The sequence below is a fragment of the Phocoena sinus genome, chromosome 4, assembly GCF_008692025.1.
Source record: "Phocoena sinus isolate mPhoSin1 chromosome 4, mPhoSin1.pri, whole genome shotgun sequence".
NCBI lineage: Eukaryota > Metazoa > Chordata > Mammalia > Artiodactyla > Phocoenidae > Phocoena > Phocoena sinus.
Window position 1 is genome coordinate 134,465,013 of NC_045766.1, and position 14,235 is coordinate 134,479,247.

At 34.8% G+C, this 14,235-nt stretch overlaps 1 protein-coding gene across 6 annotated transcripts in view; it reads left to right on the forward strand.

Annotated features, from left to right (window-relative positions):
• Nucleotides 1-14,100, forward strand: part of SON (SON DNA and RNA binding protein) — a 31,117-nt gene extending 17,017 nt beyond the window's left edge. The window contains exons 7-13 of one of the 6 annotated variants that reach the window (XR_004349625.1): nucleotides 5,031-5,141; nucleotides 6,113-6,229; nucleotides 9,631-9,710; nucleotides 10,336-10,483; nucleotides 12,160-12,231; nucleotides 12,336-12,451; nucleotides 13,004-14,100. Coding sequence is in view for 2 of the 6 variants with exons in the window: in XM_032629992.1 (XP_032485883.1) it covers nucleotides 5,031-5,141; nucleotides 6,113-6,229; nucleotides 10,336-10,483; nucleotides 12,160-12,231; nucleotides 12,336-12,451; nucleotides 13,004-13,162 (723 nt within the window). In the remaining 4 variants the exon portion in view is untranslated. Of the gene's footprint in view, nucleotides 1-5,030; nucleotides 5,142-6,112; nucleotides 6,230-9,630; nucleotides 10,484-12,159; nucleotides 12,232-12,335; nucleotides 12,452-12,950 lie in introns of all 6 variants that reach the window. The other 5 variants (XR_004349626.1, XR_004349624.1, XR_004349623.1 and 2 more) reach the window with 5 other exon arrangements.
• Nucleotides 14,101-14,235: the final 135 nt, after the last annotated feature.

Genomic DNA, 14,235 nt, shown 5'->3' on the forward strand with positions numbered 1-14,235 from the left:
ATTCAGATTTTATAATAAGTAAAGGAGCCTTTTATTAAAGCAGGAGGGGAAGAAAAGTTTTGTTCATGAAGCAGATTTCTCCTCTGGGGAGGATATATACAGCTCTTTGATATCAGAACTCTAAGCTAGTTTCTTAGATGATTAGACTAAAAAAAATATATCTTAACTATAATTTCAAATAAAACAATCCCAAAATTTTAGGAAGGGACAGAATTTTGCTCTTGCTTTCAGGTCTCCGTGCTTTTACCTAGAAGTAATATGAAACACCTAGAGGAAATGTTTATAATATAAAATGTTTAGTTCCATTTATTTAGCTGTATCTTATAAATATATTTGTAAGATTAATGTTCTATATTCCAGTGTTTGTAGAATACTATTGGTGACATTTTATGGGAGCATTGACTCTTGATTCCCTGTCGGGTTGAAATAAAGAATTTATAGAGAAAAGGAAAGTTCTTCTAAATGGTCAACATTTTAACTGAATAGTACTTTTAATTTTTTTTACCTGTTAGTCTTTTTCATTTTAATAAATGTAAACGGAATTTGCGGTTCTTTAGTTTTGAGCATGAAACATTTAGGCAAATATCACAGATTTGATCTCAGCTTTGCTATGATCCTTAATCCCCCCAATTGTTTTGCACATGAGTGCTCTTTGACATAAGTATGAGTGGATAAACGTGGATGGATCAACATAAATCCATATCTTACGGAATATCAACTCATCAGACTGTGTGCCCTACTGCCATAGCATCGTCTTCCTACCCAGAAGCCAACCAGCATCATCCTCAGTAAGGAGTGGCTGCAGAACCTTGATCATATTTGTGTCAATTTGATTTATAAATGAAATCAAAAGTGTTGGAAAACATTTTAAAAATTGTCCTCGGGGGCATTAATTCTTGGTAATAAAGTTAGCAAAGACTTATTGGGTAGAAGATATAAATGTAGTCTCTGACATAAAATTTCCTTGGGTTAACTATTTATATTTATCATAAATGTCCAGAGGTAGCTTGCCATTAAGTCTAGTGATTGTTTACATGTTAGGACAGTTTTTGTCTCTGGCAACTGTGCTTGATTTGTTACTATTGAAGAATATTTCCCTGTCCAGTGGAGCTAAAATTCCCTTATATTTAGAAGCTCTAAATTTTTGAAGTTTAGGAAAGCTGAGTTCTTGGGGTAAGATGAAAATTTTAATTGAAAATAAAACAACTAGGTCCTGGCAGTGCTAGCATGTGTTAAGTACAGCTTTGTTGTTCATTCTTCTCTCCTTAGATTCTCCTAGGTGATTAACATGGAATTTCTTTACCATTTAATGATTTATCTGTTTCTTATTATGATTCATTTGGATTAAATGTACAAGTTAACTAAGAATTGCACTAAGGAATTTTATGTGAAATAATGAAAAGGTTCATAAATCAGTTTTTAAAACCAAGCCACGTAACAACTTGAGGCAGTGTGTATTTAGTGTGGCTTTTGTTTCTGTAGTTTTCATTTTCTACATGAACCTCTTTGTATTTTATTAATTTTAGCTAAATATTTTAAAATCATGTTTTGTATGCAGGTTAGGTGCTTTTTCTTTAATTCTATTTTCTTAAAATTAAAAATTTCCTTTTTTACCATCTTTTAATTTGAGATACCTGCAGTTACCCCTGTAGAAAATAATTTGCCTATTACAGGGATTATTTTTTCCTTACCTGAGTGACCACCTTCTAATGTCTTTAGTTCTTTTATATACTTTCATTGACTTTATAGGAAATACTTAAGATAATTGTTCTATTTATATAAACAGTTGGGTTAACAAAGGTGGGGGAGGTAAACTGACTTAGAAGGGTTTTTTAAATGAAGATATAGAAGGTACACAGTTACAACTTAGGCTATGAAATGCATGTTATATGGTGTCAATTATGTTTCATTAGTCCTGACAACTTTTTAGGTTATAGAAGTAGTAATCTGCTGTGTTACTGATGTAGAGGGCTGAAATAACTTGGACAGGTTTTTATTAATGTGAGAAGTGGAATTATAATTCAGGATAGTCTTTTATGTGGATTTCACCTTTTAGAACAAGTCCTAGGGAGAAGGAAATTAAACATTTCCTCCCATTATTACTACACATTACATAGAAAGTCTGTCGTGTATTAGTGGAAATAAATAAGGCTTGATGATAGTTTGATAACAGTATTCTGTACACTTAAAGATAATTTTCCCCCCAGTTTTTAGCATTCTAAAACTTTTAGCATCATTTTGGTACCTTTTACACATTACTGTTTTTGAGCAACAATAAAAGATGATTAAGACTCTAAAGCCCTGCTACACTGTATAGTTTACTATATACTATATATACACAAATGCTATACAGTCCAATACAGTAGTCATTAAGTGAACCACTGAAAAATCAGTTCTTTAATTGCACTAGACACATTTCAAGTGCTCATTAGCTTTCACTGTAGAAAATTCTGTTGGACAGTGCTGTTCTAAAGGGTAGCTGTGATATTTTATGAGTGTTTTAATACTGATGCATAACATTTGGTGTAGTCTTTGAATATTACTGCTTTGGGGCTTTTTATTGCATATCCTGAGTTACCTTGAAAACCTGGAAATATGCTTTTTGATACAAACTCTTGAGAATCCTTAAGAGATTAAGATAATCCTGATTGATTATACTTTGAGTATATTTTTCCACATTAAAAAGTATGAATATGAAATTAATAGTCAAATTACTATTTGGTAATAAAGTTTTGACATGAACTTACAGCTCACTTGGTAAGCCTGTTGAAGAATAAATGAAGTTGTATTAGGAAAAAACTAGTTGTAATTTTATCTAAAGTAAATTTACATTAAATCCCAATGTTGATATATTAAATAAATACTATTTAAATAAATAAATAAAAATTCCTTTCAGAGTGAGATGTGAATTTAACGTATAATATTACTGAGATTTGAATGAAGTTTCAGCCTGAGGAGGATGATGGGGTATTTAGGTTACCTACTTACTTAATAAAGGTTAAAAGAGAAAAAAGTGTGAAGATATAAATATGTCTTCAGAAGGAAGAATTCACAGATAGGTATGTTAATTTGCTTTCCAGTTGGGAAGAAGTAATTTTATTTTAGAAAAGTTGGGAGTTTTTGGAGCCATCTTAACTACATTTTTATGGCTAATTTACAGTTGGAAATTGGGGGATCGGAGCTTGGGGTGGTAATGGGTAGGTGCATTTTCCTCAGTATCTCCTCTGTGTTTCGACTTTTTAGAATAAAAACCTATTATTTTATACCTAAATACCCTAACACTTAGATTTGTAGATGGGTATGAAACCCAAAGTAATTCTGGCAAGGTTAAAGAACAGTACTTGAGATATGTTTAGTGGGCTTTCAAAAATTACTTCGATGATCTTAACATCTAAGGCCAAAGGAATGTACATTTTGACCTAAGATATCTGGGTTCCCACTTAAAGTCCCAGCAGGTGATCACAATTGTAATAGAAGTGAAAAGTGAACCTACTAAGTTTTCTAGTGTTTCAATCTGGCTTTGCTTATATAGCCCCAGAAATATTCTCATTAGTGTGGATAATTTACTAAGTTGACTAAGAAATTAGGACCTTTCATAAATGAGATTATGTAAGCAGTCTAATAAACAGTTACAGAATGAATTCAGTTTAATTCTGCTTTCATTTTAAGAAGGCAAATATATAGAAATCTGTACTTTCTGGTACCTTGTGGAAGAAAAATTGAGTTTTGCTAAAGGAATCTTATTAGGTGATTCAGCAAGATAACTAAGAATGATGGAGTGATTAAGGGGTTCTGAAGATAGGGAAAAGGAAGATTAGTAATCTTTATGCATGAGGTATAATTATTCTCTCAAAGTCATACACCCTTCTCAACTATATAGGTCTTATTTTTAAAAGAAGTATTTCATACTCAACTACACAGTCAAATTACAGGTAACCTTAGTTTAGCTTTTTAAAAAAACCTTTGTTATTTTACTGACTTCCTTGTATTTGTCACATCCATGCAGTACTTACTAGTCATTCTTTGTAAATGAATTTAGGAATACTTCATGTCAGATAAGCGTTTTCCAAAAATGAATTTTCTTGGGTGAAATACTAGAAAATATTAATGGGTTAAGTAGTGTTAGAAGAAAAACAAGTATTAAGAATTGGTGAGTTGACACACATCAATCAACCTAACCTCTTAATGTTAGAACCAAAAACATCAAATTTTTTTTTCTCTGGTTGAGCCCTCCACAAATTAGGCAAATAACGGTATTTGCTCTAAAGATTATCCTTAAAAATTTCTTGGACATTATGATACTTCCTGAAAAGTTAAGTTCCATCTGCTTAGCTTAAGCTTTTTACAAGTAGAATATGAGCTTTGAAAAGGAGGACCTAAGACATTTCAAACGTATTTTAAGTGTTTCAATTAATTATGTACCCCACAGAAGTATTTTAACTTCCACCATAAATGTACATAAACTGAAAACAAAAGATCCACTTACTTATATAGTAAATATATTCTTTGAAGAAACCGAGTTCCTAAGACCAAACTATATGAACAACTGCAAGTAGGTGAAAACGTGCAGACAGACGAGTGAAGGAACGATCACTGATGTGATAGTGGTTTTCTGCTTATTTAAGAACCTTGCTTATTGCTTTTGAGGGTTATGCTGAGAAGTAGGGTAAAATGAAAAATGCTAATGAGTACAAAATTAATTGTTAAAAAATTCGCATTTATTATAAATGACTGTTTTGTTAGTGAAGGCCAGAGATTAAGTTCTTCGTGGAACTTTCTATGATTGTAATTTGATGTAGTAGAAAGAAGTCGGATTTTAGGTTGAGTTCAACTGCTGCCTGATACTTTGTAACTTACCTTAAACAATCCTTGTCTGTCTTTCAAGGTTAGTTTCTTCTCCCTACTTTACAAAATTTTAATCTATAAAACTTATTTTGTTTTTGACATGAAGCAACTAAAGATATGAGCATTTTTCAGAATTTAGGGGGTCTGTTGTTATTTGAGATAATTATCTGTATTTTCTTTCTTAGCCTGTGGACATCTCTACAGCAATGAGTGAGCGGGCACTTGCTCAGAAAAGACTCAGCGAGAACGCATTTGACCTTGAAGCTATGAGCATGTTAAATCGTGCTCAGGAACGGGTATGTAGCAGTTTTAATATCTACATGATCATTTATCTAGCAAGCTCACTTAAAGTGATTTGGGGCTTGATCATTCAGTATATGTTGTGTACTGTGGGGCAGGAGCTGTTTCTTGAGAGAATAAAAATAGAAAAAATTATCTGCCCTCATAGAATTTATAATCTAATGTATAAAAATAGCTAAGTGCCCATAATAGCCCTGTGAGGTGTATTGAGTTTCCACTTTCCATCTGAGAAGACAGGTAAAGAGTGGTTAAATGAGGCCCAAGGTCACAAAACTAGTTAAGTAGGGAACTGGGATCCAAACCCAGACAGTCTGAATCCAGAGTCTGTGCTTTTTTAACAGTGGACAGCGGCTCCATAGGCTGCTTTTCTATGGGGAAGCAGTAAGTACATGTTCAGAGAGAAAATACATTGACTGACAATACCGGGTGTTCAGTAAATATACTTTGAGTGAATGACAGCTAATTCTTCAGTTATCACAGTGTTTGAACAATTTCCTATGTTTATTATTCTCTAACTATGTATCTTGAATTTATTCTCGATTTGTAACACTTCAAAGAAAGTAATTAAAAATTGAGGTTGTCAGATTAGCATGCGTTTATGAGATATGTAAGCAGGAGGGCAAGGATCCTTTGCCATATGAGTGATTTTCTATATTCTTCATGTATCCGTGTGATACTTTGAAGAATGAGTGTGAGCTGTGCTTTTTAGTTGTTAGAGATATATCTCAGATTTTATCAGTGGGATCCACTGAGCAGTTACTGAATTGCTGCTTTGGAATGTTTAGGAAAACAGTTTTAAAGATGTACAAATTCAGTATATTGTTTTTGAAAAGTTGAATATTTAAGTTTGTTATTAAGCCTTTTCGGGAACTAAGTAAACCATTTCATTTAGGGAATTAAATTAATACCAGTAGCACTTTAACTAGAGAAGTAATTTTACTTAATTGAGGCCTCTTCTTTTCTTCAGATTGATGCCTGGGCTCAGCTGAACTCTATTCCTGGCCAGTTCACAGGAAGTACGGGAGTACAGGTTCTGACACAAGAACAGTTGGCCAATACTGGTGCCCAGGCCTGGATTAAAAAGGTACACAGCACATGCACATATAAAAGTGTCCACGTACGAAGTTAAAATTTTTAAGAAAATGTTCTATTAAAAGTGCAGAAAGAGGCCAGTGAATCTAACCAATTTCATGGTAAATTTGCTATGTGTATATATATCCTCCAGGATGGACACTGAAGATGGATCGATTGATGAGACAATGGCTAATGTATAAATATGGCTCAAGAGCCACTTAATTTATATCCTGCTGCTCCTGGGTTTTGTGGGGGTGGTTTTTTAAACTGTGTTTTGAATGCTAACAGTGTATCTCAGGTGCTGTTCAGAATATTCCACAGTTCCTGTTGGACAACCAATCTAATGATTTCAAAGCAGTGGTTCTCAGATTTTTTTCTCATCATGGGATACTTTATTACAGGTTTATTTTTGGTGCACTGCCCCCAAGAGCCTTCTGCCACCTGATTTTCCGTTCCTCTATTCCTGTGCCCTTCTTCCCCTCTTCCTTAGTGCCTGCGCCCTCCTGTAAGCTCCCTTGGCCCCTAGTCCTCATTCCTGTTGTGATCTCCAGCCCCAGGTCCCCATGGTTGTCAGCTGTTGGTTACAGCACGTGGTTGGGAGGCCCCAGTGTTAGTGCTGCATGTGGTGATCTTGCCAGGGGTCTGGAAAGCTGGGGGAGGATGGCTGAAGTGTTGGGTGGGCAGTGCTGAAGGGTGGGGAATCGGGTGGGACGGGGATGGCGAATACTATCTGTGGACCACCATTTAGGCCCTGGTGGCCTCTGGTGATCCACAGGTTCAATTTGAGAACCGCTGATCTCGTGATAAAACAGGATATGTAAGACCTAAATTCAAGGGAGAGGACGGACGCCTCGTGCTGTGAAGATGTAGGTGCTCCTGGTTTCAGATTCCTCCTGCAGTGAGACGTGTGCACTCCACCTACGGCTGCCTCATTGTTGGGGGAGTCTTAGGTGGTTACAGAGGGCTTTCTGAAGAAAATGTATTCTGGTGAAGGGAGTGGCTTGGTTGGATGGGTGATGGGGAAATTTGTTTCAGGAGTACTGGCAGCATAGCAGTGCTGAAACTGGGAGGCTGTGTGGTCTAATGGATTGGGAAGGTTTCTTTATCCTGCTGTACTCCTGACTCCTTTTGTGATTGTGGCAAGTAATTACTTGGAATTTCAGTCTGCAAGTGCCTTCTTCCTGCCTCGCAGGGTGGTGATCAGTAATGGGATGGGTACCTATAGAAAACTGCTGAGTGCCAGTGAGTGAGCTGAATTTCTGAAAAGTCATATTTTTTGTTGCTTTGGACCTTTTAATCTCAACTTTTTTTTCAATTTTGATAGCATTATCTCTGGTGATCTTATTAACAAGTTAATGTAAAGCATATCCTTACTTTGCCTGCCTCCCTTTTTGGGGGAGGGGGGAATAGTTGCACCAATATGTATATAGTGAGTACACAATCAAGTTGGTTAAAAAAATTACAACTTAGTTTACTAGGGGTTGATGTTGGAAAAAAGATGAAAATCTAGCAAAATATTTTTAAGCTTGAATTAGTTTTGGACTAATTATATTACAGTATTTAAGATACCAAAGTGATTCATGTAGTACTTGAAAAATGGCTTTCACCTCATTGGGAATAATTATAAATGTACATCTATTTCTTTAACAATTTTAGTTCTTTAATACTATTTAATGTTGAAGTTGAGTACTCCATATTTCAGAAAGTTAGACTTGAAGTTTATGTGGGTGTTTAGCATATAATAATTAAATAGTCATGTACATTACTAGGTAGAAACTTCAGAATGTGATTCCATTGCAAAGTTGGTCTTCATTTGTGCAGTGAAGTTCAGATCCATACATAATGCTACAGACTTCTAAACGTCATCGCTTTAACATAACTCTTACAAAATGATTAAATTGGTTCCCTGTAAACTTTCCCTTAATTTTTTTTGATTTCCAGTCTTGTAGACAGTTGGCACATTTTAAATAATTTACATCATTTAAAATGTAGACATAAGTCATTTTTGATAAGTTATCACAAGAGAAAGATGTGTTCATTCATCAGACCAAATTTTTAAATAATTATAGAAGAAAGCAGTGTTTTCAGTTCCATTTGTATGTTACTGAACAATATATGCTGCTAATATCAGTTAAGGCCAGGAACATTTTATTTATAAAAATGAGCAAAAACATGGAAAAAGTCATTAGGCAGCTAGAAATTTAACATTCATCTTCACTGTCAAGTATCACAAACTGTCTACTTGTTTCATTTAGAAAACTTTTTCAGAATGTTCATTTGGTGTTTTCTTGCCTTGCTGTAGGCCAGCACCCTCTTTTAATGTTAAAGAGTACATGGAATGCCAACATTCTCCATATTCTTTTTTAATTTGCTGCAGTGTATTCTTAGATGAAAAAGTATGAGACTTTATTATTAGTAAAAAAAAATTTAAATGGTTGTTGATTTGAAAGAAGCTTTATTTTCTGGAATGAAATGATTTGGACATGACCTGATGAATATTGTTTACTTTTGTAGTCTCATTAATTAGCTTTTTGTTGAACTGTATACACACTGGTGTAAAGATTTGAAGATATTAGAGAATGGAAACAAAATCGGAAACCTGCGTTATTGGGGATTTGTATTATACTCTGCACAGTTGCCCTTTTTTTTAGGAGTGTTTCCTGGAAAAGAGGGGCGGATGAACCTGGAAGTAAGTAAAAGTAACTTTAGGTGTGTAGCAACAAGGCAGTTGGTATCCAAGCATCAGCTAACTTTTCTCTGTCCACCAACACTGCATGGCCTGCACCAAGTAAGGAACTGAACCAGGGGTATGTTTTTACCTCCACAGCTGCCTCCTTCCATCAGAGTACCATGTTGAACTTAATGTCTAGTCACACTTCATTGGCATGTTTTCTCCCCAGCAGATAATTAAAAAGCTGGGAAAAAATAACAGTACACAGTTTTACTATGGTGTAAAACCAAGATTTAAAAATTCAGTATTATCAGTAGAGGAGATTAATGTATACTATTTCTAGAGCTACCAAAATTTTTGACTGCCTCTGTTGATAAGTTAATGACTTTTGCTTACATTTGCTAGAGAATGTAAATCTAGAATGTTTAATAACAAGGGGAAATATAACATGATTTGGAGATGTATGTTATAAATTTTTAAAAAATGGACATAAAGATCAACAGTAGAATTCAGTGGTTTGTTACATGTACGTGGATGCCCTTTAAAAAGAGGCATCACGTAGTTCTTAACGTGTGAAAATAACTGTTGACCGTGCTAATGTACATAGTTGTGCATCTTACGACATTAAGTGGTTTGCTGCTTTGATGGAAATTATGGTTCAGTGGGTTGGATACAAGAGAGATGACTGTTCACAGAATAACCTGTGAACTTTCACCCCTCTGTATGGAAACTTGTTTCAGGGCCAAATCCTTGTAGCTGTCTTCTTGCCCCGGTCAGTGCCAGCCCTACTATTCACAACACTGCTGCTACCGAGGCCTAGGTATGTAAACGTTTAAGGAGTTTTTTAAAAGTCTTTTTAACATCAAGTTAGGTTTTAAAAGAATTCAAAATTCAGTTTGGTATAATTACAGGGTATTTTATGTGTTATCTTTTTGCTTCATAGGGATTTTCTAAGTAAAAAATTTATACTTGATTTATGGTAGAATGGGGGGAAAAAACTTTGGATGATAACAGTATGCTTCTTCAGTGTCCAGACTATTTCTAAATGATTTCTAGGCTTTATTCATTAACTAGGTACACCTGGGACAATTAATATTATTGACTGTTTTAACATTGCCTTCTTTTTATTTTGCAAGCTAAGAAGAGATACCAGTGAACCTAAATAGTGGACGAAAACAGGAGTGTTCTAATTTTTTTTTTGGAGGGGGGCACAAGGGCCACCGTTTTAAAACTGCCATTTGACTTTGAAAATACTGTTACGTTTATGTGAAAATAATTAGATCATACACACTACAGTATGTATATAAGTATAGAAGCATTTAATTGCTGTAACTATAACAGATCTAGAAGTAAAATAAGCTTTCTTTCTTTAAAAAGTTGCACTGAGTTTGTAGTCAAATTCTAACTATAAAATGGGGATATTTTACCTTTCTTTCTTTGGATAGGATCAGTTCTTAAGAGCAGCCCCAGTAACTGGAGGAATGGGAGCCGTTTTGATGAGAAAAATGGGCTGGAAAGAAGGAGAAGGATTAGGAAAAAACAAAGAAGGAAATAAGGAACCTATCCTGGTTGATTTTAAGACAGATCGAAAAGGTAAGTTTTTTTAGAATGTTTATTATACCTCCTCTAACATTTAGGATTTCATTACTATCATAAATTCTTCTGATGTCAGTGATCCTGAACTGGAGGCACTTCTTACAGTATATATAGCTTTTTGTTAGGAAAAAAATGTTTAACCCATTTTCAGAAGCTTTATATATAGATGGAGACACTAATTTGAGCGTAAAAGGCAACAACCTTTGTTATGTGCAATATATGATTAAGTTTTTAATTAGATTTCATATTTAGATAGAATTTCCATTTTGTTTTCTCTTGACAGGGAACATGTGCTTGTTTTTGTTTCTAGGATTTATTTTTTCTTTCAAAGATATTTATCCCACATATTCTCATTTTCCTATTAGAGAGTTCTGTTTAGTCTTCACTTTCTAAACCCCTTTTGCACATCCCTTTTTTCAAGCTCAGTAATTGAGTTCTGTTGGGTTGGGACTGGAGAGTAGACCCACTGCTGACAGCAGTGTTACCTCTTCGCATTGCATTTCTTCCCTTGGAATAATGTCTATTGTAGAATCACATGGGGCTGCCAGCTAAATGTGATTTCAATAGCTTGTTTAAACCTGATTTTTAAAAACTGGAAAATTTAAAACTAATTTATTTTCCTTATCTTTGTAATCAGAAAGTTAAGTTGAAGTTAATGCAGTTAAATTACTGTCCTAATGAATTTGGAAACCAACTAGCTCTGACTAAATTATGTATTTTAAAAAATGTTTTGCATCAGAATTTCTACATTGTCATCTACCAAGAGTAATATGTTGCCATTTTATTCCAAATTGGAGAGAATTTATTCTAATAGTGATACTCGGAAATAGGCTGGAAATAACACAATCATCCAATAATGCAGCATTATTGCAAACTTTAAATTAGAAAACGACATGGTACTTACTGTCACATTGACATTATACTGCTTATACAAGTTGCATAGATTGTGTGTGTCATAAAAGGTGGTTTATGAGAAGACAACATCTGTGGGTGCATTGCATAATTCCAGGGAATAGTCCCTTTGGAATTGTGCAGTGTGGCCTGGGTTTGAGAAAGCATAGTGGCAGAATTGGCAAAGAACTGGTTGAAAAATTCCCCCTAGGATTTAAATGATTTTAGTTAGGAATGTAGCTAAATAAACCCCTTTTGGAAAGTGAGGCTGAGGCTGTTGGTCTTTTGAGTACATCTCACGTTTGAAGTCAGAAAGGGCTTGTTGGCTGGAAAAAGAAATGGACCCATTTATCCACGAGAGCCTTTCTCACTTTTTTTTGGCCTAAAATCCTCGACTTCTGGGGAACATACTTAAACTGAGCATCATTTTTCAAGGGATGAGAAACCTTTAGAAATCATTTGCAAAGAGCCACTACTTTTTAAACTTAGGAAGAAACAGATCTGGAGTTGTTGATAATTATAGCAATTTATGTATTCACATTAACTTCTCTGAAAATTTTAATTTTGTACAATTTCCAATACTAAGATAAATGAAGACAATGTATAGATTTATGTATTGAAACAACAAAATAGAAGTCAAGATCAAGGGTAGTGGGTGGGTGTTGACTTCTATTTGAGAGCCGGGATTGAGGTTCAGTTTCCTATAGAGGGAGTAGTTGTTTCGCTATATTGTAATTTTAAACGCTTTGAAATTTATTCAGTGATCATTGTTTTTTTTTAAGGTCTTGTTGCAGTAGGAGAAAGAGCACAAAAGAGGTCTGGAAACTTCTCTGCCGCAATGAAAGATCTGTCAGGTGAGAGTAGTTTTGAATTTCTTCTTGTTCCACCTTCCCCTTGAATTCAAATTTGTTGCCTCAGATGTGGAGATAATTATAACTGGTTATTTTTTTCTCTGCAGGCAAACATCCTGTGTCTGCCTTGATGGAAATCTGTAATAAGAGAAGGTGGCAACCACCTGAATTTCTCTTGGTCCATGATAGTGGCCCTGATCATCGCAAACATTTTCTCTTTAGGGTAAATATGAATTTCTGCATTAATTGTATACATTTGTTAATTTGATAACTTGATGTTAGAGGGTGAGGGATAAGCATTACATGACCACAGGATTAATGTATTGTTTGTGGGTTGGGAGTGTGTATATGTGTATATGCTTTAATGTGACCTGTTAATATCCTATTATTTTTTAAATGTTGGCGGGAAAGATGTGGGCAAAATCTGGTGAACAATTTGTTGACCTTTCCTAGTGGAATGTGGGGAACTAATTGTTTTTATCAGGCTTCCCTCCCGCCGTGCCCCCCCGCCCCCGCGCTTCAATTTGGAGACCTGCTCTTAATTTGCAGTCAAGTCCCTTTTCCCAAATGATTTGCTTCTTTTAGGGTTGAGAGTTATTTGACTTACATGGTATGGGTTTTATATTTTTGTAAATTATCTTTCTAGCATTTAGTGAAAAAATTACAAAGCTAATAGATATTAAAGTTTGATGCTGTTCTTATTGTATGTTTTTCTTGAATAGGTATTGAGAAATGGAAGCCCTTACCAGCCCAATTGTATGTTTTTCTTGAATAGGTATTGATAAATGGAAGCGCTTACCAGCCCAGCTTTGCCAGCCCTAATAAGAAGCATGCTAAAGCCACAGCAGCTACTGTGGTTCTTCAAGCAATGGGCCTTGTACCAAAGGACCTCATGGCTAATGCCACTTGCTTCAGGAGTGCCTCACGTAGATAGATTGAGGTTTTATATTAATCATTTCAGATAATTTTACTCTGCATCAAAATGTATTTCCTCTTTAATGTTGTAAATATTTGGCAATTTAAGACATTGTGTAAAAAGCAATCTGTACAAACATCTCCAGGCTTTGATTTTTGTACCATGGAAATTGTATTTAACCATACAAGGTTTTGGTATGTTTATATTGTTTACCTTAGTGATGTATTTGTTTAAGTGGCTAACATCCAAACGATTGTTTGAAGGCATCCGTAATCTTCAGTGTGGAATGTTAAATAACGCTTTTATACTGTATTTTGTACTATGATGTCAACTCCCCTTACTTATGGCTAGGCTGCTGTAACACTTGCCTGTAGTCAGTGAAGGGCTGTGCACCTTGTACTAGTTCACAATGGGTTCTGCTGGACAGATACTGGGCCAGTGTTATTGAGGTAATCAAGCAAGATCTGTTCCACAGGGCTAACGCCACTGTATCCCCTTTAAATTTTGTAGAGGTTATAAAAAAAAGAAAGTGGTATGTTGTGTGATGGTCAGCACTAAGTCCTGCGTTTCTGTCAAAAGCCACTTGGGCCATGAATGAGAAGGGAGTTAAAATGAAGTCTGACTAGAATTTTACTGCAGAGGCCAAGTACATTTAGTATGGCATTGAGTTGTGATATAGTTTTACTTTGATGTGCATTTTGAATTTCAGCTACACCTAGATAGACGTAAAATGATAATTAAAATGCTGTAACCAACTTATCTAATAAAATCGGCACCCAGCCACTATTTTGTTGACTATGAGAAAGTTTAAGTTTATGTTAATTTTTAGGGTCTGATAGAATATTTCATGTGTATTACAGTGGTATTCATATGCTATGTCTCTAAACTTTATTTTCAAAAGCTTAAGGCCCAAATATAAACTTCTCTGGAATAAATGTGGTGGTTTATTTTCTGGATTACAAAGTGAACACATACTTCTTCACTACTGTTACTTCTTTACCCAATGCTTTTGATTTCTAAGCACTTTTATTTAAGAAAATTTGAATTATATATATATATATATACACACACACATACACAAATACCTACAA